Raw genomic sequence first — 21,666 nt, forward strand, 5'->3', positions numbered from 1 at the left:
AGCTGTATGGGGACTTAGGCCACTGAGAGGGCAGTTAGGTGCCCAGATCATCTTTATCCTCACGCATCTCTGCCTCTGCAACACAAACCCGCCCCCCCCCAACACCAGCGCAGGTCGCTCAGCTGTCACTGTTTAGCCCTGGAATGACAGGCGTCCGGACTTCGTGAGTCCAGCCACATTCAAGGCCACTGAGCTTAGCACCTCGCTGACCCTGCCTCCCTCCCTCTGCCCCCAGTCGCTAATTTTATTGACCTGTAAAAGGCACGTTGCTGGCAGGGGATAATAACTCAAGGCACAGTGGGGAGCGGATGGGCAGAAGGGACCCAGGAGGCAGAGTTGGGACAGAAGGGAGGAAGAGGGGGACTCCTGGAGAGGAAGAGGGTCCCAGGGAAAGAGAAGTACACTCTCTGGAGTGGATGGAGGCCCAAAAGATTGGGACTGAAATTTCAGTCCTCGATCAGAAAAAAAAAAAAAAAAAAGTTAGGAGAGGAAGAGTACATTATTTTCCATCTGAGGCAAGAGCAAGGAAAAAGCAGGAGGGAATCAGGTTAGATGGCAGGAAGGACCATCATCCTGCTGTCACATCTCTGCTCTAGTCTCCTCCCTTCCTCTGAAGGTGACTCCTGCCTGCTGGGCTTCTTACTACAGAAATAGCCCTTTCCCTGAAGAATCAACCTAGATCTTGCCTTTTTTTTTCTTATTAAAATGAGAACAAAAAAATTTAGGTCTTTGTAATTGCCCCCACCCCCATAATTACCTGAGCCCACCTCTTACATCCTGGATCTCTACCTTTCCCCAGTCAGGGGGAAGATGACCTGAGGGTTAAGGGAGGAAGGGTTGAATCTGTTAGGGGGTTAGAGGAGGAGGAAGGCCTCACATACTTGATAGGCCTTGACTCGAGACTGTTTTAATGTCTCCCCTTCACCCAAAAGCTGGGGATCGAACTCAGGGCCTTGCATGTGCTAGGCAAGTGCTCCACCATTGACCTATACTCCCAGGCCCTTAAATTTAGATAATTGATGCTGTTCTGAATGAGTCTATATGATAATTCCATTAAAAGACTTTTAACATTAAACATTACCAACAAGCAGATCAGTGTGTGGGGGCAGGGGTAGAAGGAAGCATTATAATGGGGAATGAGGACAATTTGAGGGTGATAGCTCTGTTCAGTTTTTTTTTTGTTTTGTTTTTGGTAATGGGGTCTAACCCAGGGATGCTTTATCACTGAGCAACATGGCAAACTCTTAATTTTTTTGAGACAAGTTCTCATTCAGTTGCTGAGGCTGACCTCCAACTTGTGATCCTCCTATCTCAGTCTCCCAAGTCATCAGGATTACATTCAAGCACCACCATGCCCAGCTATGTTCCTATCTTGATTGTGGAGCAACATACATGTTAAAACAGAAAATCGCATATTCTAAATACATGCAGTTTGTTTCCTATCTATTATACCTTAACCAAGTTAATTTTAAAATCTACACATGGCTGGGAGCAGTGGTGCCCACCTGGATTCTTAGCAGCTTGAGATACTGAGGCAGGAGGATCATGAGTTCAAAGCCAGCCTCAGCAACTTAGTGAGGACCTAAGCAACTAAGCAAAACTCTGACTCTAAAATATAAAAAAGGGCTGGGGATGTGGCTTAGTAGTAAAGCACCCCTGGATTCAATCCATGGTACCAAAACAAATAAAATACTACACATTTCTACCCATTTTTCCATTTTATTTTTAACTTTATGAGGAGCCCCAAGAAAACAAATGGCTTTGGCAGGAAAGAAACGTTATTCCTAGTACAGTATGGCAATTCTCCTGCCTCAATTTCCCCAACTCCATCCAGTGCAAATGTGTGAGAGAGAGTGAGAGAGAGTGAGTGAGAGAGAGTGAGAGAGAGAGAGAGAGAGAGAGAGAGAGACAGACAGACAGACAGACAGACAGACACACCAACACAACAGAGACAGACACAGAAAGGGCGAGTATATGTGGGTCCATGGGCCTGGGGCTGAGCTGTGGCCTTCTAGTTGCTTCCTTATTGGATTTGAAGACAACCAGGGTGCCCAAGGGTTCTTTTGTAGCTGGTCAGCACAGTGCCCAGGGCTGGTGATTCAGGAAGGAGAGGCTTGGACCAAGGCTTTTCCCAGAGAAAGATAATGGCTGTTGTGGACTCTACTTCCCCCTGCAGTTTAAGTCAGACATTGCAGGATGAGGTAGTCATTCCAGGGAAAGATCAGACAGGCCCGGGGCACAGTCTTGCAGGATGTTGAAGTCGGCCACTGGGAAGGGCACTCGGGACCATTTTTTGGCCTGGATCCGCCCTCGGGGGGTCTCCAGCAGCATGCTGCGGATTCTGAGTGCTGGTAGATTCACGGACTTGTAGATCATCTGCAGACCCCAAACCTGGGGGTGGGACAGAGTGCAGGATCTGGTCTCTGCCTCAGATTGGGCTCCTCTCCTCAAGGTAGAATTCTGTGTTAGTCCTGCCTCCCACTCGAGATTGGGAGTTAGCACCCTCATCAAAATGTGGGCTCCAGACCACCTTCCTCAGACTGGGAGCTGCTGGGGCAGGGCTGGCTCCCTCTTCCTAATGAAGGTTCCCTGGGGGCAGACGCTAGGCCTTCTCCCACATGAGGGCTTTTGCAGAAGGGCTCAGAGCTCTGGGGACTGGGACATGGCCCAGGCACTTACCTCACCACAGTTCCTGCAGCTAATGGTACCCCCTGGTCTCCAGTCCTTAAAGACTCTGTCAATGACCACGGGCTCCCGGGAGACATTATAGTAGATCCTGAAGGGGAATGGGAGTGGCCACAGCCCTTATGGACCCACTCTACCCAGACCTCATGCCCTCTAGTTGGCTGAGCTTCTGCCTCGGTCTTGGACATGCCTATCCAGAGGCACAGAATTCCCAGGGCCAGGAAATCTGATCTTCAATAAGCTCTGCCTGTGTGGCCTCATGCCATTCCCCTCCACCCATGTTCAGGCCTCAGCATCCCCTACCTGGAAAATTTCAAAGTCTGACGGATCTCTTCCTTCAATCCTTATTCCCGACCCCACCAACTGCAAGGAAATATCTTTCCCCACATTCCCTTGCTCAGAATCCATCCAACACTCCTCACTGCCTCCTGGATAAAGCCTGGACTGTCCAGGCCCACCTTCAACATCCATCCACCATGGGCTGGTCCATCTGCTTTTTGAACCTCATCACTCACGTTCCCCTCCACCCAGGTCAACTGGAATTATTCCCATTCTGTGTCCCATCAGCTCTGTCCCTCTGATCTTGCCACATTCAAACCCAACCCATTTGAAAGGCTACCTCCTCCAAAGAGGGAACCTGTGTGAAGATCCTTGGCAGAGTGTCCTGGCATACACCAGGCACCTAATGAATGGATGGAGGCTGGGGCAAGGTTACCCCCTAGGAGACAAAGGATGTGGGATGACTCAGGAACAACTGAGCCTCTCCTTCCTTTTTTTCCTTCTTTCTTTTTGAGCTTGGATCTTGGTTGCCCAGGCTGGCCTTGAACTCTTGGGCTTAAGTGCTCCTCCTGCCTTAACCTCCAGAGGAGCTGAGACAACCGGTACACACCACCATGCCTGAGCAGCCAGCCTCTCTTGTTGTCCTCAGAGTAGGTAGGGCCAGGGGGCCAGTTTGTGGACAGTCAACATGGGGCATGCATCCCAAACTCCAATTCTTGATCACAGTGGCCACGGAAGCTGGGCGAGTTGTTCAGTTTCTCTGGTCTCAATTTTCTCACTTGTAAAATGGGGTGAGAACCCCTGTCTGACCAGAGTACTGTGAAAGTGCAAAACTAAGCAGGGCACAGTACAGCACGCCTGTAATCCTAGCTATAAGGGAGGTGGAGGCAGGAGGATTGCATGTTTGAGGCTAGCCTAAGCCATTTAGCAAGATCCTGCCTCAAAATTTTACAAAAATAAAAAGTTCTGGGAATGCATCTCATGGGGGTAAAGCACCCCTGGATTGGATCCCCATCACCATACATATATGCTAAAAAAAAAAAAAAAGAAAGAAAATGCAAAATCAGTACCAATTCAGTACTGATTAAAGTGTTCTTTAACTCCTCAAGGCACTGTCTGGATAGAAGAGATTGGCAGTCCCCCATCCTACCTACCTCCCTCCTTCCTTCCCATCCCCTTCCACAGGTCTTACGAGAAGTTGGGGTTCACATTGACGTGGTGGGTGCCCTCTACTTTCCGCAGGTCACTCCCATGGCCCACTGCCGCCATACAGTTGATGCAGAGTAGTTGCACATGCTCCGCTGAAAACTGCTGCCTCTGACTTTCCTGTTGGGCGGCCCGGGCTGCTCGCTTGATCAGGGCTGCCTGCTGCAGATCCCGGATCTGGGAAGGGGATACCAGGGTATGGCTGGGGCCCATAAGACCTGACTCCAGGAATGCTCCAGAGGCCAAAGGCCTCCTCAGATAATTTATACCCAGAAGGAACTTTCCTTAATCTTCCCAGGAGGTTTTGAAACCCTGTGAGAAAAATTTTATGGGGATGGGGGAAGAGTAGGTTTCATACTGAATCTCTGTCCCCTCTTTCTAGGATTTCATGCAAAGCTGTTTGTTTTGGTTTTGGGGTACTAGGGATTGAACTCGGGCACTCAACCCTGAGCCACATCCCTAGCCCTATTTAGTATATTATTTAGAGACAGGGTCTCACTGCGTTGCTTGGCACTTAAGTTGCTGAGGCTGGCTTTGAACTTCCTGCCTCAGCCTCCTGAGCAGCTGGGATTACAGGCATGTACCACCACTCCTGGCCAAAGCTGCTTCTTGAATCTGTCAGGGGGCATCAATAATTATGCTGGGACAACAGGCACAAAGCAGGACCACTCTGGACAAGGCTGGATGAGGGTGATTTTGCCTCTGGAGAGCTGACACAGTCCCGATTCTGGGCTTGTGTTGCACATGTGCCTTCTCTTCCCCTACCCCGCCTGGTTCCAGAAGGACTCACAGATATAGAAAGTGTCTAGTGGTAAGGGTAAATGAAAAGCCTCAGACATGGCCCTTTGGAGACAAGCACTGCCTTCCTAAGCAGCCCTGCCCCTGACCCCTATCTTTTTCTAAAGGATCCAAACCTCCCCCTGGTGAGCAAGGCTAGCTGCCAAGGGAAAGGAACACACGGGGAGTGTGTACACAGACCTGCCAGGTGCAGGTTTGGATGGTTCAGAAACAGCCTGTCCCTCCCCAGACAGCCCACAGACCTTGGCCTGGTACTCGGCCTGGTCCATCCTCTGCACAGCTGCCACTGCCTGCTCCATCAGAGCCTCCAGCGCCTCATTGGTCAGCTCCCTCCGCAGTTCCCGACTGCCCTCTGTCGCCACAAATGAGTACAAGCTCTGACCAGCCCGGGCTCGGCCCCTTGCCTGGGGAGGAGGAAGATGAGGAAGAAAGCGGGAGGAGGAAGATGAGGAGGGGGAGGGGGGGAGGAGGAAGATGGGGAGGAGGAAGATGGGGAGGAGGAAGATGGGGAGGATGGGGAGGGGGAGGATGGGGAGGAGGAAGATAGGGGGGGAGGAGGAAGATGAGGAGGGGGAAGGGGGAGGAGGAGGAAGATGGGGAGGAGGAGGAAGATGGGGAGGATGGGGAGGAGGAAGATGGGGAGGATGGGGAGGAGGAAGATGAGGAGGATGGGGAGGAGGAAGATGGGAAGGATGGGGAGGAGGAAGATGGGAAGGATGGGGAGGAGGAGGAGGATGGGGAGGAGGAGGAAGAAGATGGGGAGGAGGAGGAAGAAGATGAGGAGGAGGGGGAGGAGGAGGAAGATGGGGAGGAGGGGGAGGGGGAGGAGGATGAGGGGGAGGAAGATGAGGGGGAGGAAGATGAGGGGGAGGAAGATGAGAGGGAGGAAGATGAGAGGGAGGAAGATGAGGGGGAGGAAGATGAGGGGGAGGAGGGGGAGGAAGATGAGGGGCTCCTCTGAGGGCTGTGGAGGGGGAGGGCTTTGAGCACCTGGACCATGGAGATTTCATTGGTGAGGAGCCCATAACGCACAACCACATTGCACTGGGCTATGTCCAATCCCTCCTCAGCCACGCTTGTGGCTACCATAAGGTTCAGAGAGCCAAGTCGGAACTTCCGGATCACTTCTTGCTGGTCCCTCTGTGGGAAGGAGGACAAAGACTAGTGGGGTTAGGCCAACAAAGACTAGTGGGGTTAGGCCCTGCTACCTGCCAGAGCAGCCTCTCCGGGTACAGCCCTTTCACCATCTTCTTCTATTTCCCTAGGAATCTAGAGACCCACCTCTATTCCAATGCCCCAGGATCCTGCCTACCTTTCCAGATAACCATCCAATCTCTATCCCCCCTAAGAACCCCTAAAGGTCCCTGTTCTTCTACCCCAGAACTCCAGGCACTGTTTTTCCACAAGAAACCCCCAGATTCCCGTTCCCCTGCCTCTTTCCCCATATGCCCCTAAACCCCTCTCCCTGCCCCAGGGACTCCCACATTGGGGGTACCCTCAGCGCCAGGGATCTCAGTGTTGGCTGCAGCTCTCTGCCTGGAGATATTCGAGATCCCTCTCCCCGACGGTCACCCTGCCCCCATTATTCTGTGCTGAAGACCCTGCCCCACTTCTCCCCTAGGGAACCCTTGCAGCCCCAGCATCATTCTCCACAGCCCCCACCTGGGTCATGTGGGTGGTCTGGCTGCTGTTCCCAGCTCCAATCAGCATCTGAGCCCTGATGTCCACTGACTGCAGGCCGGGCTGCTGCTGGAGCCAGAGCAGGAGGGAGTGCGCACTCTGGCGGGTTCGGGTAAAGATGATGCCACGGGGGTTGTCAGCACTCCCGAACTGCTTCAGCAGAATCTGTTCGAGCATCTCTAGTTTTGGGTTCTTAGGGCCGTGAGTAGCCAATCGGGTCAGCATATCCTTGTGACCTGCAGAAAACCCCAAAACAGGGACACAGGGCTCAAGTCCAGGAAGAAGAAGGGGATTGGGGAAGGGGGGATTGGGGAAGGGGGGATTGGGGAAGGGGGGATAGGGGAAGGGGGGATAGGGGAAGAGGGTTGGGGAACTGGGGAAGGAGGGACTGAGGAACTGGGGAAGGGGGGAGTGAGGATCTGGGGAACAGGGGACTGGGGAAGAGGGTGCCCACAGAGATAGGACTGCAGAGCATAGGGGGGCTACAGGGAAGGACACTTGTTCCTTCTCAATGCCCAAGGGGAATGTGCCCCCAAAGCATACTTAATGGTGCCTGTCAGGCCCAACTCTCGAGACCAGTCCTTTGCTTACAGACCTCTGGCCAGCAGCCCTCCTCAACTCAGCTACAGAGTTGAGTGAGGGCTGGAGTCCCACCATGGAGGTTTTCACCATGACCTCTGCTACCCAGATGGACTTGACCTTGGGTTTCTTGACCCCAGACTGTGCTGAGGCTTCCAACCTTAAATTTCACTCTGACGCTATGGTTTGCTTTCTCAGCCTAAAGGAAACACACACCCCAGAATTTTGGCTCCACTCCCAACTAACCAGTTCTTAAAATGTCTCAAAATTTTAATTAAAAGAAAAACTCTGTAAATTCTCATAAATGAGGAAATAAACCTGTCCTATCCATGGCCTTGGGTTTTGGTTAGAAAAGAAGGGCCCCCAGCACCTTTCCAGCCCGTGTTGGCACCTGGGCCCTGGCAGGTCTCTGACCCCTGGTCCAGTTCTGAATCTCCATGCCTCACCATCGAACAGTGCCAGCAGCCAGCGCTCAGCGCGAAGGATCTGGTTTTTGGTGGCACGTTCCCTGTGGTAGAAATCCTGCAGAGAGGTCAGAGCGTCCACTGCGCGGACAGTGTCATGGATGAGCAGTGCGTCGTTGTAGCGCCGCAGGTGAAGGGCATACACCCGTCGCTGCTGGAGCCCGGCCTCGGCAGCTGGGGAGAAACGGTGCAAGGGCGGGCGCAGGGTCAGGGCTGCGGCTAAGCTCCGCCCCAAGCCCCCAGCCGGCCAATCGAGTAACCTAGCCCTCCCCTCCAGCTGCGGGTCTCACCAGACTTGCTCAGCTCCACCACCTGCTGCTCGTACATCTGCGTTCCAAAGTCCCGGCTCAACTCTGGCATCTCCAGGTGGTCGTGGATTTGATCCATGAGTTTCTTTAGCAAATCCCCAAATGGGTCCTGACAAGAGGAGCGAGTGTGTGAAGGGACCCCCTTACACACTGGATGGGCACCCATTAGGGGATCCCCCCTGGATTTCATCTGAGCGGGGCGTCGGGGGCGGGGCTAGAGTGTGGAGCCCTGGCTGGAGGCTGGGACCAGGTTTCTGGATCCAGCTCCTGCTCTTTCACCTACTACGTACCCTTGTCCCCTGGTCTGGGCACAGTGATGCCTAGTCCTCGTCCAGCCCTATCATAGCAGACCCAGACAGTGTCTCTAATGAAAGAACGAACTTGATACAACCTCATCACAAAATGTTCCAGTTTCACAGCTTGCAGAGCATCCCACAGCCTGCGTAGGGCTTTGATGTTGGCCTCAGTGCCATCTGAGCCAATCCAAACAGCGGGAGGCTCGCACCTCTGTGGCCATGGGCTGTATATGCCTCATTGCACAGAAAGGATAAGTGGAGGTTCATAAGAGACCTGAAGTCCCAGAGCTATTGAGGGTCTAGTCAATAATGCTCAAACCCAGGTTCCCTAACCGCTCACATGACCCTATGCCCACTCCGTGCCCCTCCCCCCCACATACCTGCCTTCGCCTGTGGCAGAGGTCGTACTGCTTGCATGTCTTTGGACTGTGCTCTTGCAGCTGGGAGCGGTATTTCTCAGGTGACATGATGCGCCATGTATCCAAGTTAGCACAGAGCTGGGGGCAACAGAGAAGGCTTCACTGGAAAAGGGAAGGTTCTATGGGGGCAGGGAGCCTAACTTTTGAGGCAGGATGGGTCCCAGCTGAAGATAGGAGAGAGCCTGAAGCAGGGTCATGGGGAGTTTCATTCTTCAACATGTGATTCACTTCCACAAATGTTTTGCTTGCCCTCTCTGCGTTGCTAATATTCTAGGCACTGGGGACAGAGAGGAACTTAGGCTGGGATGGGAGAGATGGTTAATAAACAGTGAAAAGAATACTAAAATGAGAGTGTGTCAGTATTAATGAGCTCTGAAGAGACTAAAGCTGGATGATGTGATAGAGAGCACGGGGATGACCAAGGAAAACTATGAAGAAGGACATTAAAGTGTCCAGTGGCCAGGCATGGTGGCGCACACCTGTAATCCTAGCTACCTGGGAGGCTGAGGCAGAAGAGTCACTAGTTTGGGGCCAGCCTCAGTAATTTAACAAGACTTTCTCAAAATAAAAAGAAAATAGGGCTGGGGATATAGCTCAGTTGGTAGAGTGCTTGCCTCACATGCACAAAGTCCTAGGTTCGATCCCCAGCACCACCAAAAATAAATAAATAAATGGAAAGGGCTGTGATTCAGTGGCAGAGTGCCCCAGAGGTCAACTCCAGGACAGGGTGGGGGTGAGGTATAGGTGTGGGGGAAGTTGCTGGGTCAATCAGAAGAAATCAGATGGGGTCAGTTTAAGGAGATCACCATTCCTGGCAAAAAAGGATGGTTAAGTGCAGATGTCTGGAGATGAGACCGAACACAACATGTTCAAGATACAGGGGGAAAAAAAAAAGTCAGTGTAGCTGTAGATTGCATGCAGGGGACAGCGTGGGAACTGAGGTTGGAGAGGCAGGGGCTAGATCTGCACAGGGGACTTTCTAAGTGAGCTTAATCTAAGTGTCATAAGAAGTCATTAGAGGCTGGACCTTGGGTGAGGAAGTTGGCCTGGACCCCACCACAGAGAGCCTGGGAGAGCTGCTGGGCATGGGGTGCAGGCAGGCAGGAGGTCCTTGGTGGGTATGATGGTGGGAGGGCCCCACAGGGGTCAAGCTGACCTGTAGGATGTGGTCAATGGCCCCGCTGAGCTTGGAGGCCCCACCAGTGCCTGGGGAGGCTGTGAGACCCAGCACCTGGGGTAGGGGCCGCGCCCTCTGCAGCTTATGCTGTAGGTACCGGCTGAGGATGATGTTGTAGATGGTATCCTTGCGTGTGTGGTGACACTCATCCACCACAATCAAGGAGAAGGCTGAGGGCACAAGAGGGAAAGCTGGGACTTAGGTTTGCACAGCCTTTCCTACAGTAAGCTTGGTTTCATGAAGCTCCCCCACCCATCTGAGAACGCCTTCGCTTCACAACATGCAGCCAATTTACCTCCCAATTTACAGATTAGTAAACCAAGGCTCAGCTGGGGAAAGGAACGTGCCCAAGATTCTGCAACGCAGCCAGGTCTGTTTCCACTAGTATAGGTGGGGTTTGGCGAATGCGAACTTACACCCCCCTAAAAAAAACTCCCGGTATCTGACTCAAGAACAGCTCAGGTGTATGCCCTTTCCCATGCCCACAGCCTTACCTGTGAGTTCCACGTGCTCCTCCTCCTCAGGGCTGGTCAGTGCAATCTGTAGCAGCTCAGCTGTACAGATGACCAGGTCATGGCTTCGGGCCATGTGGCCAAAGCCAGCTCGTGGCCCCATGTCCCCACTCAGGGTTGTCATGGTCCAGCGTCCATCTAGCATGCGACTGAACTCCTCAGCATGCTGGGTTACCAGATGCACCTGGGTGTGGGGGAGAAAGAGAGAGAAAGGTGGATCAGCAGCCTGGGGAGTGGGTGAGAGGAAAGGTGACCCTCATGACATGGCTGGGTCCTGGACTAGGGTGAAAAAAACAGGTGAGCTTAGGGGCCACAGCAGCTCTGGAGAGGACCACAAATCACCTGAGACCCCACTGCAGGGAGGGTGGATCACTTACCCTGTTGACTAGCACCACAACCTTGGCTCCATCCACAGTCTCTAGATGCCTCTTGGCCACATAAGCAGCTGCCCGGGTCTTCCCCGAGCCAGTGGGCAGCCATATGATGATGTTCTTGCCCTCCAGGGCGGGCTTGATCACCTCCCACTGGTAAGGTCGCAGCTCCATTCTGGAAATGGCAAGGTGCTCAGATTCCCTGGCTCCCAACCTCACAGGACTCTATTCCATTTGTGGAAGATGGAGCAAGGTACCCTTAGGACCCACCTAGAAGCTGCTCTGGCCAAGAGGGGAGAGGCCAGAGTAACACAGCCTACCTGGGAGCCCAGCCCAGCCCAGCCCAGCCTGGTTCTCTGGGCAGCCCTGGAAAGCCCCTTTCGGAATCAGAGAAACAGAAACTGAAACTGAGGGGAGGAGTCAGACCATTTAAAGCCCAGCCCAATCCCTACCTCGGGGGAAAGAACTCTGTGCACCTGGGGCAGAGATAGAAAAGTTACTGACAGCTGAGCGTGGAAGCCCATGCCTATAATCCCAGCAACTCTGGAGGCTAAGGCAGGAGGATCTCGAGTTCAAAGCCAGCCTCAGCAATTTATTGAGGTTCTAAGCAATTTAGCCAGAAGGTTTTAAAATAAAAAGGGTTGGGGGTGCTGGGGTTGTGGCTCAGTGGTAGAGCACTTGCCTGGCATGTGTAAGGCATTTGGATTGATTCTCAGCACCACACAAAAATAAATGTGTTGTGTCCTACTACCAAAAAAAAGGGGGGGGGGCTGGGAATGTGGCTTAGTGATTAAGCGCCTTTGTGTTCAATCCCTGGTACCCCCCCCCAAAAAAAAGTTACTAACAGGAAGGTGTTTTCATTGCTCCTGTGACTTTTTTTTAACTTTTTTTTTTTTTTTGAGAGAGAGAGAGAGAATTTTTTAATATTTATTTTTTTAGTTTTCGGCGGACACAACATCTTTGTATGTGGTGCTGAGGATCGAACCCGGGCCGCACACATGCCAGGCAAGCGCACTACCATTTGAGCCACATCACCAGCCCCACCCCTGCGACTTTTTTATATGTATATTTTTAGTTATAGGTGGACACGATGTCTTTATTTTACTTTATGAGGTGTTGAGGATCCAACCCAATGCCTCACACATGCTAGGGGAGCGCTCTACCACTGAGCCACATCCCCATCCCACTCCTGTGAACTTACCTGTTGTAGGGACAGATGAGGCAAGGCACCGAAGATGGCAGGAAACAGTTTTATTTGGCTGCAGCCAGGTTCAGAGGGCACAGCTTTTGCTGTAATCAATCAATCCCCTGAACCCCAGGTAGTTTTAGTTTTATACCCAGAATGTAAGGGGAGGGGCTCAGAAGTTCAGTCTGCAAAAGTTCACATAAAAGCAGCTTTTTCTTTCACTGTTTGGGCAAGTTAACCCGTCAATGACAACACCTGAGAAGGGGAGAGCTTCTTCTCCCCTTTTCTTCCTCTGCCAGCTGTTACCATGGAGCCTAATTGGTAACTTATCTTAAAAATGTAGACATCTGGGCTGGGGACATAGCTCCGTTGGTAGAATGCTTGCCTTGCATGCACAAGGCCCTGGGTTCAATCCCCAGCACCACAAAAAAAAAAAAAAAAAAAAAAAAAAAAATTGTAGACATCTCAGGATTGGGTTTGTGGCTCAGTGGTAGAGCACTTGCCTAGCATGTGTGAAGCAGTGGATTCGATTCTCAGCACCGCATATAAAAATAAACAATTAAAATAAAGGTCCATCAACATCTAATTAAAAAAAAAATTTAGACATCTCTGTGAAGCCCAGCTCAAGGCCAGAGGTCTTATTTGCACATTTCTACAAACTACCATACTGGATACGTTTGGAAAAAACTTTTTTTTTTTTTTTTTTAAATGTTTATTTATTTTAATTCTCAGCGGACACAACATCTTTGTTTGTATGTGGTGCTGAGGATCGAACCCGGGCCGCACGCATGCCAGGTGAGCGCGCTACCACTTGAGCCACATCCCCAGCCCGGGAAAAACTTTTAAGGGGGTGTCCAGCACCTGGAGTGCTGGTATCTTCCTGGCCAGTAAAACAGTGGCCAAGTAAAACAGGACAACCCGAAAAATAGAAAGCTTATTTACATTGAATTCTTTTGCAGACTCTTTTGCTGATAGTCCTAAAATCAGCCATGGTGAAGATTTCCAGTTAAGACTTTTCTGTGGAGAAAGGGGGTGCCACTACATACCCTCTGCCCTGCCCCTTTTGTTCCGTACTGGGGATTTAACCCAGGGATGCTTTACCACTGAGTCACATCCCTGTCCTTTTTATTGAGACAGGGTTTCTCTTTTTTTCTGGAGACAGGATCTCACTAAGTTGCTGAGGTTGGTCTTGAACTTGTGATCCTCCTGCCTCAGCCTCCTGAATTGCTGGGATTACAGGTGTGTGCCAGCCCTCTGCCATTTTGCAGCCAGCAGTATCATGTGTTCTGAACTCTGCTGTCCCTGGCATGTGGACCAGGAAAAATCTGGAGTGGGGAAAAGAGGGGCTTCAGCCAGGCAGGTGGAGCACAGGACTAGGCTGGGGATGAGTGGTTACAGTTTGCAAGAGGGTATTGGAGGAGCTAAGGTCAATATTGAAAGGCCAAGGCTCCTCATTGGAGATCAAAACGCACACACAGATAGCAGTGACATAGATGAAGTGCTTTACTGTGAACTGCTGCTAGCTTATATAGAAAGTAAAAGTCAGTTATCTTAGACCAGGAAGCTCCCGGGGCCAATACCAATCATAGTAAAGGTCAGGTCATCACCACCCTGCATAAGATTCATGGAGATCAACTGTTCACGAGGGCAGGCGGAAGACAGGAGGACCAATTAGTGAATTTTCAAAACAACTTGTTATCCGCCCACTGGTAATCTGCCCAACGCCATATTGAATTAGGGGCTTCTTATCTGAAAGGCCTGGGGAATTCTAGCCACTGCCCCGGGGAGTTCTCAGGGAAACTCCCAACAAACATGCTAAGTCTAGAAACTTTTATATTATACACCAAAGAAACAATCACACAAATAGAGAGAAAAAAAGGTGTTTAAAAAAAAAAAAAGCTTTATTGTTCCCTCCAAGGATTTAACGCCAGGGAATGAATGGTCCCCATGCCCCCCTTCCAGGGGACAGACTGACAGAACAATGCAGGGTGAGCCATAGCCCCTCCAGAGGGGGCTGAACTTCCAACCTCTGAAGCCCACTCTGAAGCTACAATTAGCAGTCCTGGTCCTTGAGGAAACAGCCAACTGGGCCAGGCCCAGGCCTCCATGCCTCCACAGCTCTGCGGGGAGCAGGTCTGGGGGCCATTAGCTGGGCAGAGTTCATCTTCTGGCCACCAGCCCCTCTCTGGGGGTGGGGCCCCCAGGAGCCATCTCCCAGGGTCAGACACAATCAGGGCTGGGGCGGAGCTGCAGGCTTGGGGTGGTGCCTGAGGGCAGAAAGGCCTGCAGGATCAGGCACTGGAGGGTCCCTGGCTGGAGTGTCTTCAGCTGAGTCAGGGAGCTGGGCAGGGCAGCCCAAGGGATCAGATGAGAATCCGACGGAGACACAGCAGGCCACAGCTGCAGTCCAAACGCAGGGCCTACTTGTCGATGAGTCCTCCTTCCTTAAGCTTGAAGTAGAAGAACTTCTCCAGCGCACTGGCACAGCGACAGTACTCGCTGTCGGGGGGGTTGTACTCGCGGCAGTTGGCGATCACCCGCTGCAGGTCGGCCACAAAGAGCTTTCGGGTCACGTAGTAGCGGCTGCGCAGCCGCTCTGTCATGGTCTTCAGGTCTGGATGGCAGGAGAGAGGGCATACCTTTAAGAGGCTGAGGACAGTGGCTGGGGCTGTTCCCCAGGGGCTGATCTGGGGGCAGAAGTAGAAGGGAAGAAATGGAGGGTCCTCACCAATGGGGAAGCGAATGACCTCGTAGTAGTCAGGGGCCTCTGACTTCTTCACAGGCTCCATGAAGGGCCAGGCACTGGGGTGTGACTAGAGAGAAGAGGTGAGCTGGGGACCTGTCCACTGTTACCTTGCCCAACCCGTGACTGCCACCCAGTATATACTGAATCATGAAGTTGCAGCCACTGGTGCAGCGATCCCAGAAGGGAACCTGGTCTTCCTACCTTGATTTGGGCCAGCAGGTTTTTGAGGGTTGTGTACAGCTGGTCAGGGTCCTTCAGTTCCTTGCTGGGATGGGAGATGCCAAGTCTGAGGCTCTGAGTCCCTCTGTGCACCCCCCAATACCCACTCCCTCCACAAAAGACTCACCCCTTCTCCTTCCCCAATGGCTTCCAGCCTGTTTCTCCTGCAAAGTAGGGTGTGAGAGAACATTCCTAAGAATGCCTGTCCATACCCCCAGCTGTACATCCTCCCACCCCGAGTCAGGACCCTACTCACGAATGCCGGGGACGCTCTCCACAGGGATCTGCCTCACACCCTCCTTAAAGCAGCTGAGCCCAGGGTAGACCTTGCGGATCTGGGCCTGTTTGCGCTCGATCAACTTCTTGATGATCTAAGGGAAAAAAGAGTGTGAGGGGCCAACTCCAGCCCTAGACACCCACCACCATTCCCATGGCTGTGGTCAGAGCCCCAATATGAAAAGCCAGGCTGTACTGCCCCCGAATCCAGTACCTCCCAACTTCCCCTGAGAGGCAGGACAAGAACCAAGACCTGGACTGTCCCCATCTCACACGTATCTACACATGGTATAGGTACACATGTGCCCAACCCACCCCATGCGTGCCCATGAAAAGTCCCACGGATGTGCATGCACACCACCTCTTTCTGCTTCTTGATGATGTGGGACAGCTCCGTGTAGGGGATCCGGGGGTTCAGCTCACACTCCATCAGTGTTGCTCCCTCATAGTCCTTGATGTAGCCTAGGTAGCGGCTCTTGGGCACCTTGATGTCCTTGGAGAAGCCCTGGAGGGTGGACAGGTAAGACCCAATCTATCAGCAAGTACTCCCCAACTCTCACTGCCTCCCCCAAGAGCACTGAGGGACAATGTGTGCCCGGTCTCCTCTCTTGTTCCTGAACCTCCCAAAGGCACTGTGAGGGCTCAGTTTGGCTCCAGAAAGGTTCCAGCTTGGCCACCCCTTCCCAACTCACCCCCAAGAGCCTCGCAATTCTGGCATGCCCCATTGGCCCCTGTTCCCCCCTAGGGCAGCAGCAGGAGGAAGGAAGACAGGTAGGAAGGCCTTCCTCCAAATGCCAGGTAGGACAGGGACAAAGGGACTTGGCTTCCTCCACAGCAAGGGGCTAGACAGAGTAACCCCTGGCCCCAGGCAGTGTGGGTAGACGTGGGGAAGGCCTTACCTGCTTTTTGAAGTAGCCAATGGCGTACTCATCAGCGTAGGTGAGGAAGTAGAGGATGCTGTGCTTGATGTGATACTCCTTCAGGTGGTTCATCAGGTGAGTGCCATAGCCCTGAGGGGAGGTGAGGAGGGCCCAGTGCTGAAGATGTCTCCCCACCACCTCTAGTGATAGAGATGAAAGGCATCTTGGGAAGGAGGTGGACAGCCAGGGATTCAAGGCAGGAAGGAGGAAAGGTGGATGGCAGAAGATGGGGCATTTGTGGGGAGATAAGAAGGTCGCTGGATTTCCAGGCCCCGTGCTAACTTCACAGACAGACCTCCAGTCAGCCCCTGACAGGTATTATCATCTCCACTTTACAAAAGACAAGACCAAAACACAGCTATACAAGGAAATGCATTTGAGGTCAATTAGCCAGATGCAGAAGGGCCAGGATCCAAAACTGACATAGCCTGATTTTCAGTCTCTGGGCCTTAGAATGGTAGGGAAGAAGGGAAGTCACAGGGGCCTGTTCATCAAAGCATTTGAATCTTGAGAAGACAATGTCTCCCACACATCAGGACCACGAACATCTAGGTCACATGAAACACAAGAACGAGGGACCCTACAAGTGGGTCTATTGTGATAATTAAAATATAGAAACCAGGGCTATCTGTGGAGCTACCGTAAATTATTAATTCCCCACAGTAAGTAAATGTTCTTGCGATGAAGAAAAACAGGTTCACTTAAAAAGCACTGACGGGGCTGGGGTTGTGGCTCAGTGGTAGAGCGCCCACCTGGCAAGTGCAAGGCCCTGGGCTCGTCCTCAGCACCACATATAAATAAAATAAAGGTATTGTGTCAACCACAACTAAAAAATATTAAAAAAAAAAAAAAAAAAAAAAAAGCACTGATGGCTAGGAGTGGAGCTCAGTGGTAGAGCGTCTGGCTACCACGCATGGGGTCCTGGGTTTAGGCTGAATCCCTGCATCACCTTTAGCTTTGGGGGGGAAAAAAAAAAGTGTTGCTGATCCCTGGGCTCAATTTGTCAACAGGTGTGGCCTTACAATGTATAATTACCAAGGTACCGCTGCCACCTTGTGGTTATGTGAGGAACTGTCTGGCCACTAAGGGGCTGAGGCTGCTGCAGCACACCTATCCTTCCTAAGCAGGCAGTGGGGTGAGGCTGGGATCAGGGGCACTGTCCTCACCTTGACCTGTTCATTTGAAGTGACAGCACAGAAGACAATCTCTGTGAAGCCCTGGGTGGGAAACATTCGGAAGCAGATTCCACCGATGACCCGCCCATCTTTGATCAAAGCCAGAGTCTTGTGCTTCCTAAGAAGAAAGGGGGCATGTCACAGTCCCTACCTGTCCCCTAGTGCTCCTTAGCTCCCCACAGCCCCGGAGGACTGAACTGTAGTCAGGGATAGGAACTTGGGAGCAATAATTTTCAAAGGCTGGGCCTCAGAATTGGGAAGGTGCCCCCCAATTTTGAGGAGTGGGAAACCAAGGAGTAGAGGCTCTCGTGGGTGGTGCCCCGGGGGGTAGGGGCCACCCAGGGACGCACGGGTCAAAGACGAGGCGGGCGATATACTCCTTGGGCATGCGTGGCAACTGGTGGGAGAAGACATTCTGCAGCCCCACAAGCCAAAGCAACACCCGTCGATTGGCCTTTGGTGTCAGCGAGTTGCCAATGACATGGAACTCGATGATGCCGCGGCGCTCCTCCAGGCGGGCTGTCTCATCCCGGGCCGCATTGGCTGACAGCAGGCTTGTCTAGATAGAGCAGGGGAGGTGAGCAAGGGCCTCAGGTGGGGTGAGGGCTCCCTTCTCCCACTGGACAATAGGCTGGGCTGCCCACCTCAGGCCCCAGCATGGCGGCAGGGTCAGTGATGGTCAGCATGACCTCGTTGACCAGCTCCATGGGGATATCGCCCATCACACGGAGTCGCTTGGCATCCTCAAGTGTCAGGTTCTCTGGAAGCTTCCTCTTCTCGCCTGCTGAGGAGGTTGGCAAGGTCACCCAGAGACAGAAAGGCTGAAGGAAAGGTGAGAAAAGGTCAGAGGCCAGGGGTCAAGTACGCACCTGGCATGGGCTCGGCCCCTGCGGAATCCAGACTCAGGGAGCTGTTGCTGCCCCCGCCCATGGTGGGGCTGAAGATGGGGGTGCTGGGAACAACTGCTGCACTGACTGTAGCTGAGAGAGAGAAAATATCAGGGACAGGGAGTAGGTGTTGGCAGGTCCCTCAAAAGAATCCAAGCCCTCTCGGCCCCAGCCAAGCCTGCCCACATTTTCCCACTGCTGCCATTCCCAGTTCTTTTACCCCACAGGAGGAGGGAGGGGCGCTTCTTTCAGCCAAGCAGAGACCCCGCAGAGCCTATTGTGCCACATACCTGGCCGGGGAACCAACTGTGTCCCTTCTGAAGGTGGCATGGTGAAGCCTGACTCCCAGATAGGAGAGTTTGCCCCGTAGATCTCCTCCTCAAGCATGGACAGGAATCTGTGCAGAGGGTATAGACTGTCCCACAACTCTGTCCTCCAGCTCTGCTGCAGTCTGGGTCAGGCTCCAGAGGGACTGGAGGCCAGCCAGACAAACCTGCTCTCAGGGGGCTGGGAGCCTGAGAGAGAAGACAGCCTCCGCCCTCTGGGAAGCCCTAGTTGGAAGGGGGAGAAACAGCCCCCTGCTTCCTCTAATTGAAGGTAAGAGGACAGGACACACCCAGGGCTGGGATCGGAGATCCAGTTTTGCCATGATGGGCAGCACAGGGAGACAGAGTCTGAGCTGATGCTATCCATGCTGTGTGGTCAGGCAGGGCACCAAGTCACCCGAGTCCCCTCACTCCCCTTAATATCAAAATGAGCTGAGAATCCACCCCATCTTGCCACCTCCTGTTCCCACCTGGTGGCAGGAGGGGCACTAGAGGGCCAGGATTAGTCAGCAAAGACTTTTTGAACAGAAGAGCTACAAGCCAGGTTAAAAAGGGAGGAAGGTGTGGCAGAACTGAGGTAAGTTTACAGAAATGACTAGAATAGAGGTGGGAACTGGTTTCACCTCATGCATAAACTCTGGTTTCTTGCAATGCTGTGGTGGTAAGGACTCTGAGGCTGTGTCCAGGCTCCCATGGGAAACAATTAGTAACATCTACAAGGGGTGTGGGAGGGGGTAGCGTTAGCTCGGGCCATGTACCTGCCATCCCCAGACTAGTACGTGCAAAGGCAAATACTAGCAAGTTGCTTCTGGGCCATGGGCAAGTCTGCCAGGTAGACACCCAGATCCCAGAAGGCCCATGGAGGGAGAGGAGGGAGCAATCCAGGAAGCCTTCCTGGAAAAAAGGGGACAACAGCGAGGATGTGAACTTGGGGCAAAACCCCAACAGGCCAGACTGAGCCTTACTTGGGAAAGTGAGTAAGGATGAGGGTCCTCTTCTCAGGCACCAGCTTGTCCTTTTCTACTCGGAACTTTTCCAGCAGCTGCCGGCGAGTAACAGTGAAAATGGACCGTAGAAGGCTTCGTCCAAAGACGTGGGTGGTCTCATAGCGGGGGAGGCTATCGCAGCTCTGGGGAACATGGCAGTAACACAGCCATCTGGAGGTAGAGGGTTGGCAGGTGAGGGTGGAAACCACTGAACCTGGTTCACAAGCCTCCCCCATGAGTGCCTGGCTGGACCTACCTGGTGTAATTGACCTTGTAGGTAGCCACATCCTCTGACTGGGACCTCTGCCGAAACTGGGCAGGTGTCTCAAGCTTCCAGTAGTTAAGGCAGAGCAGGAACATCTTTGAGAGCTCGAACATTGTCTGCCGCTCTCGGGGAGCCAGGTGACTAAACTTGTACTGCACAAAGTTCAGCACACCCTGAGAAGGAGGGTAGGGGGATGAAACCGGAAGGAGGCGTGATCAGCCAGCAGGGGCTTCTCACCCAAATAAAGATGCTCCAGGAGGGTAGGGACAAGGCTCCTCTCACTCTGAGACTCTCTGTGAAGAGACACTATGCCCCTCCCCATCCCCATGCCCATGCTGAGGTTAGCACAGGACATACTCCTCTATGAACCTCTCCCCTGTTCTTGGCTTGAGGAAGACAGAGGGCATCAGAGGTTCCCCACTCCTCCAAGCTGCCCCAAATTCTCCTCTTACCACCTTCCCCGTCCCACCTGTTCAATGTTAGGTTTCTCAAAAGGAGGGCTGCCCAAGGACCCCTCCACAACAGGCCGGGTCATCTGTAGAATGCATTTCCGCAGGAGCTGGAGGGAAGAGAAAAAGAGGAGTAGAGGACAGCAGAGCTCAAAGCTGTGGACCCTCCCCCACACAAACAGGTCACCTCCTTGATTCACACCTTCATTCCCTGAAAGCTCACCTTGAAGAGGTAGAAATAAACCTGCTTGGTGTCTGTGTCTTCCTCCTTGTGAACAGACATGAACAGATTCTCCACATCCACCACCATCCCCAGCAGTCGATTAATCTCATCCTCTGACACATTCTCCAGGTGGGATACATGGTCAGCTTCAAAATGGACAGGTGATGGAGTTGGGAAAAATGTACAGAAATCAACTGGGTTTCCTGCACTTTTTCCCAACCAGCCATGATACACCCTATTCCCTCTACCCAGTGTGACCAACATTGAGACCGAATGCCCTTATATTAGTATTTGGATGGTCCCTGCCTCCTCTTGTCTGGTAGATTTCTTTTCTCCTTTCTTGGAGCATACACACCTCTAACCTAATCTCTCTTGAGGTGGGATCTCTGGTTTTTCTAAGAGGCTTTGTAGCTTTTAAGTCATCTGTCCAAACAGGATCCAGAACCTGCCCTCCACCCCAGCTCCAAGGGCGATGCCTGCCTTACCTAAGGGGTGCTCACAGCTGCGGCAAAGCTCGCTCAGGTTGGCAGCTGGCTGCTGCAGGTCCATGCGGGGTGCGGTGGGGGGCTTGGGGTTTTTCCAGCCATTACACTTACAGGTTTCATTGGCCTGGAGGCAGAAGGTTCAGATGTATGACGCTTTACCCGTGGAGCTGGGGCCGCTCGGTATCCAGAGCTTTGCCCCCATTTCCACCGGAGCCCTGGGATGCCCCAAGCCCCGCCCCTTCGCAGTAGGCCCCGCCCCCACCTTGCAAGCCGAGAAGACCCCTAGCTTCTCAAGCTTCTTGGCACGCGGCAGACCCCGGACTTGCGCCTTCCTCTGGCTGGCGCGCTGCTGCTGGCTCAGGCCAGGTCGAGCCGGATCCCCCCCGCTCCCAGTTCCTCCACTTCCCACCCCGGGCCCCCCAGTCCCTGTGCTCCCAGCTGGGGCTGCAGCTGGAGCGGGGGCTGGTGCCGGAGTGGGAGCCGGAGTCGGGACTGAAGCGGGGCTGGGCGCAGGAGTCGGAGTTGGGGCAGGGGCTGGGGAATGAAGGGGCCGGGGCTGCGCGGCCGTGGCCGGGGTCGGGGCCTGGGAAGGTTCCGCCATGGCCTCCCCAGCAGCGGAGCGGCGCCGCGCTCCCAGCCCTAGGGCCGCATGGGCAACCGGCACGCTGTGCGCAGGCGTCGCTGCACCGGCGCACGATGGGAGTTGTAGTTTTGCTCCGCCGCTCCCCACTGCCTCTGCTTTCCAGACT

General features: G+C 53.1%; 2 protein-coding genes across 3 annotated transcripts; both read right to left on the reverse strand.

Annotated features, from left to right (window-relative positions):
* Positions 1 to 1,742: 1,742 nt before the first annotated feature.
* Positions 1,743 to 10,948, reverse strand: Dhx58 (DExH-box helicase 58). Its single transcript, XM_026387039.2, has 12 exons — positions 10,781 to 10,948; positions 10,386 to 10,587; positions 9,871 to 10,061; positions 8,676 to 8,792; positions 7,982 to 8,108; positions 7,674 to 7,865; positions 6,631 to 6,884; positions 5,959 to 6,108; positions 5,211 to 5,372; positions 4,157 to 4,347; positions 2,680 to 2,776; positions 1,743 to 2,391 (listed from the first exon to the last, which is right to left on the reverse strand). The coding sequence occupies exons 1-12, from the start codon at positions 10,946 to 10,948 to the stop codon at positions 2,206 to 2,208; spliced, it is 2,037 nt and encodes a 678-aa protein (XP_026242824.2). The 3' UTR covers positions 1,743 to 2,205.
* Positions 10,949 to 13,864: 2,916 nt separating this feature from the next.
* Kat2a (lysine acetyltransferase 2A) lies at positions 13,865 to 21,559 on the reverse strand. 2 transcript variants are annotated; one of them, XM_026387031.2, is made up of 18 exons: positions 21,180 to 21,559; positions 20,918 to 21,041; positions 20,433 to 20,578; positions 20,230 to 20,319; positions 19,752 to 19,933; positions 19,475 to 19,666; positions 18,474 to 18,580; positions 18,166 to 18,276; positions 17,941 to 18,077; positions 17,647 to 17,855; positions 17,288 to 17,414; positions 16,101 to 16,211; positions 15,563 to 15,706; positions 15,182 to 15,296; positions 15,053 to 15,089; positions 14,908 to 14,971; positions 14,689 to 14,773; positions 13,865 to 14,574 (listed from the first exon to the last, which is right to left on the reverse strand). In XM_026387031.2, exons 1-18 carry the CDS (start codon positions 21,516 to 21,518, stop codon positions 14,381 to 14,383), a joined length of 2,514 nt encoding a protein of 837 aa, XP_026242816.1. In that variant the 5' UTR covers positions 21,519 to 21,559; the 3' UTR covers positions 13,865 to 14,380. The 2 variants fall into 2 exon arrangements, with proteins under 2 accessions (XP_026242816.1, XP_026242815.1); XM_026387030.2 differs by having other exon boundaries at positions 17,941 to 18,080.
* Between the last annotated feature and the right edge of the window lie 107 nt (positions 21,560 to 21,666).

Source organism: Urocitellus parryii, chromosome 7 (assembly GCF_045843805.1).
Source record: "Urocitellus parryii isolate mUroPar1 chromosome 7, mUroPar1.hap1, whole genome shotgun sequence".
Classification (NCBI taxonomy): Eukaryota; Metazoa; Chordata; class Mammalia; order Rodentia; family Sciuridae; genus Urocitellus; species Urocitellus parryii.

Excerpts from the sequence above, each read along its gene's own strand:
- Dhx58 (XM_026387039.2), bottom strand. The coding sequence starts at position 10,948 with ATGGAGCTGCGACCTTACCAGTGGGAGGTGATCAAGCCCGCCCTGGAG. Across the intron at positions 10,588-10,780 it reads TTGTGGTGCTAGTCAACAGG|GTGCATCTGGTAACCCAGCA; the intron begins GTAAGTGATCCA and ends CCCCACACCCAG. Across the intron at positions 7,866-7,981 it reads GGTGGAGCTGAGCAAGTCTG|CTGCCGAGGCCGGGCTCCAG; the intron begins GTGAGACCCGCA and ends GTTTCTCCCCAG.
- Kat2a (XM_026387030.2), bottom strand. The coding sequence starts at position 21,518 with ATGGCGGAACCTTCCCAGGCCCCGACCCCGGCCACGGCCGCGCAGCCC. Across the intron at positions 16,212-17,287 it reads CTTCAAATGAACAGGTCAAG|GGCTATGGCACTCACCTGAT; the intron begins GTGAGGACAGTG and ends ACCTCCCCTCAG. Across the intron at positions 14,972-15,052 it reads CCATTGGGGAAGGAGAAGGG|CAAGGAACTGAAGGACCCTG; the intron begins GTGAGTCTTTTG and ends CTCCCATCCCAG.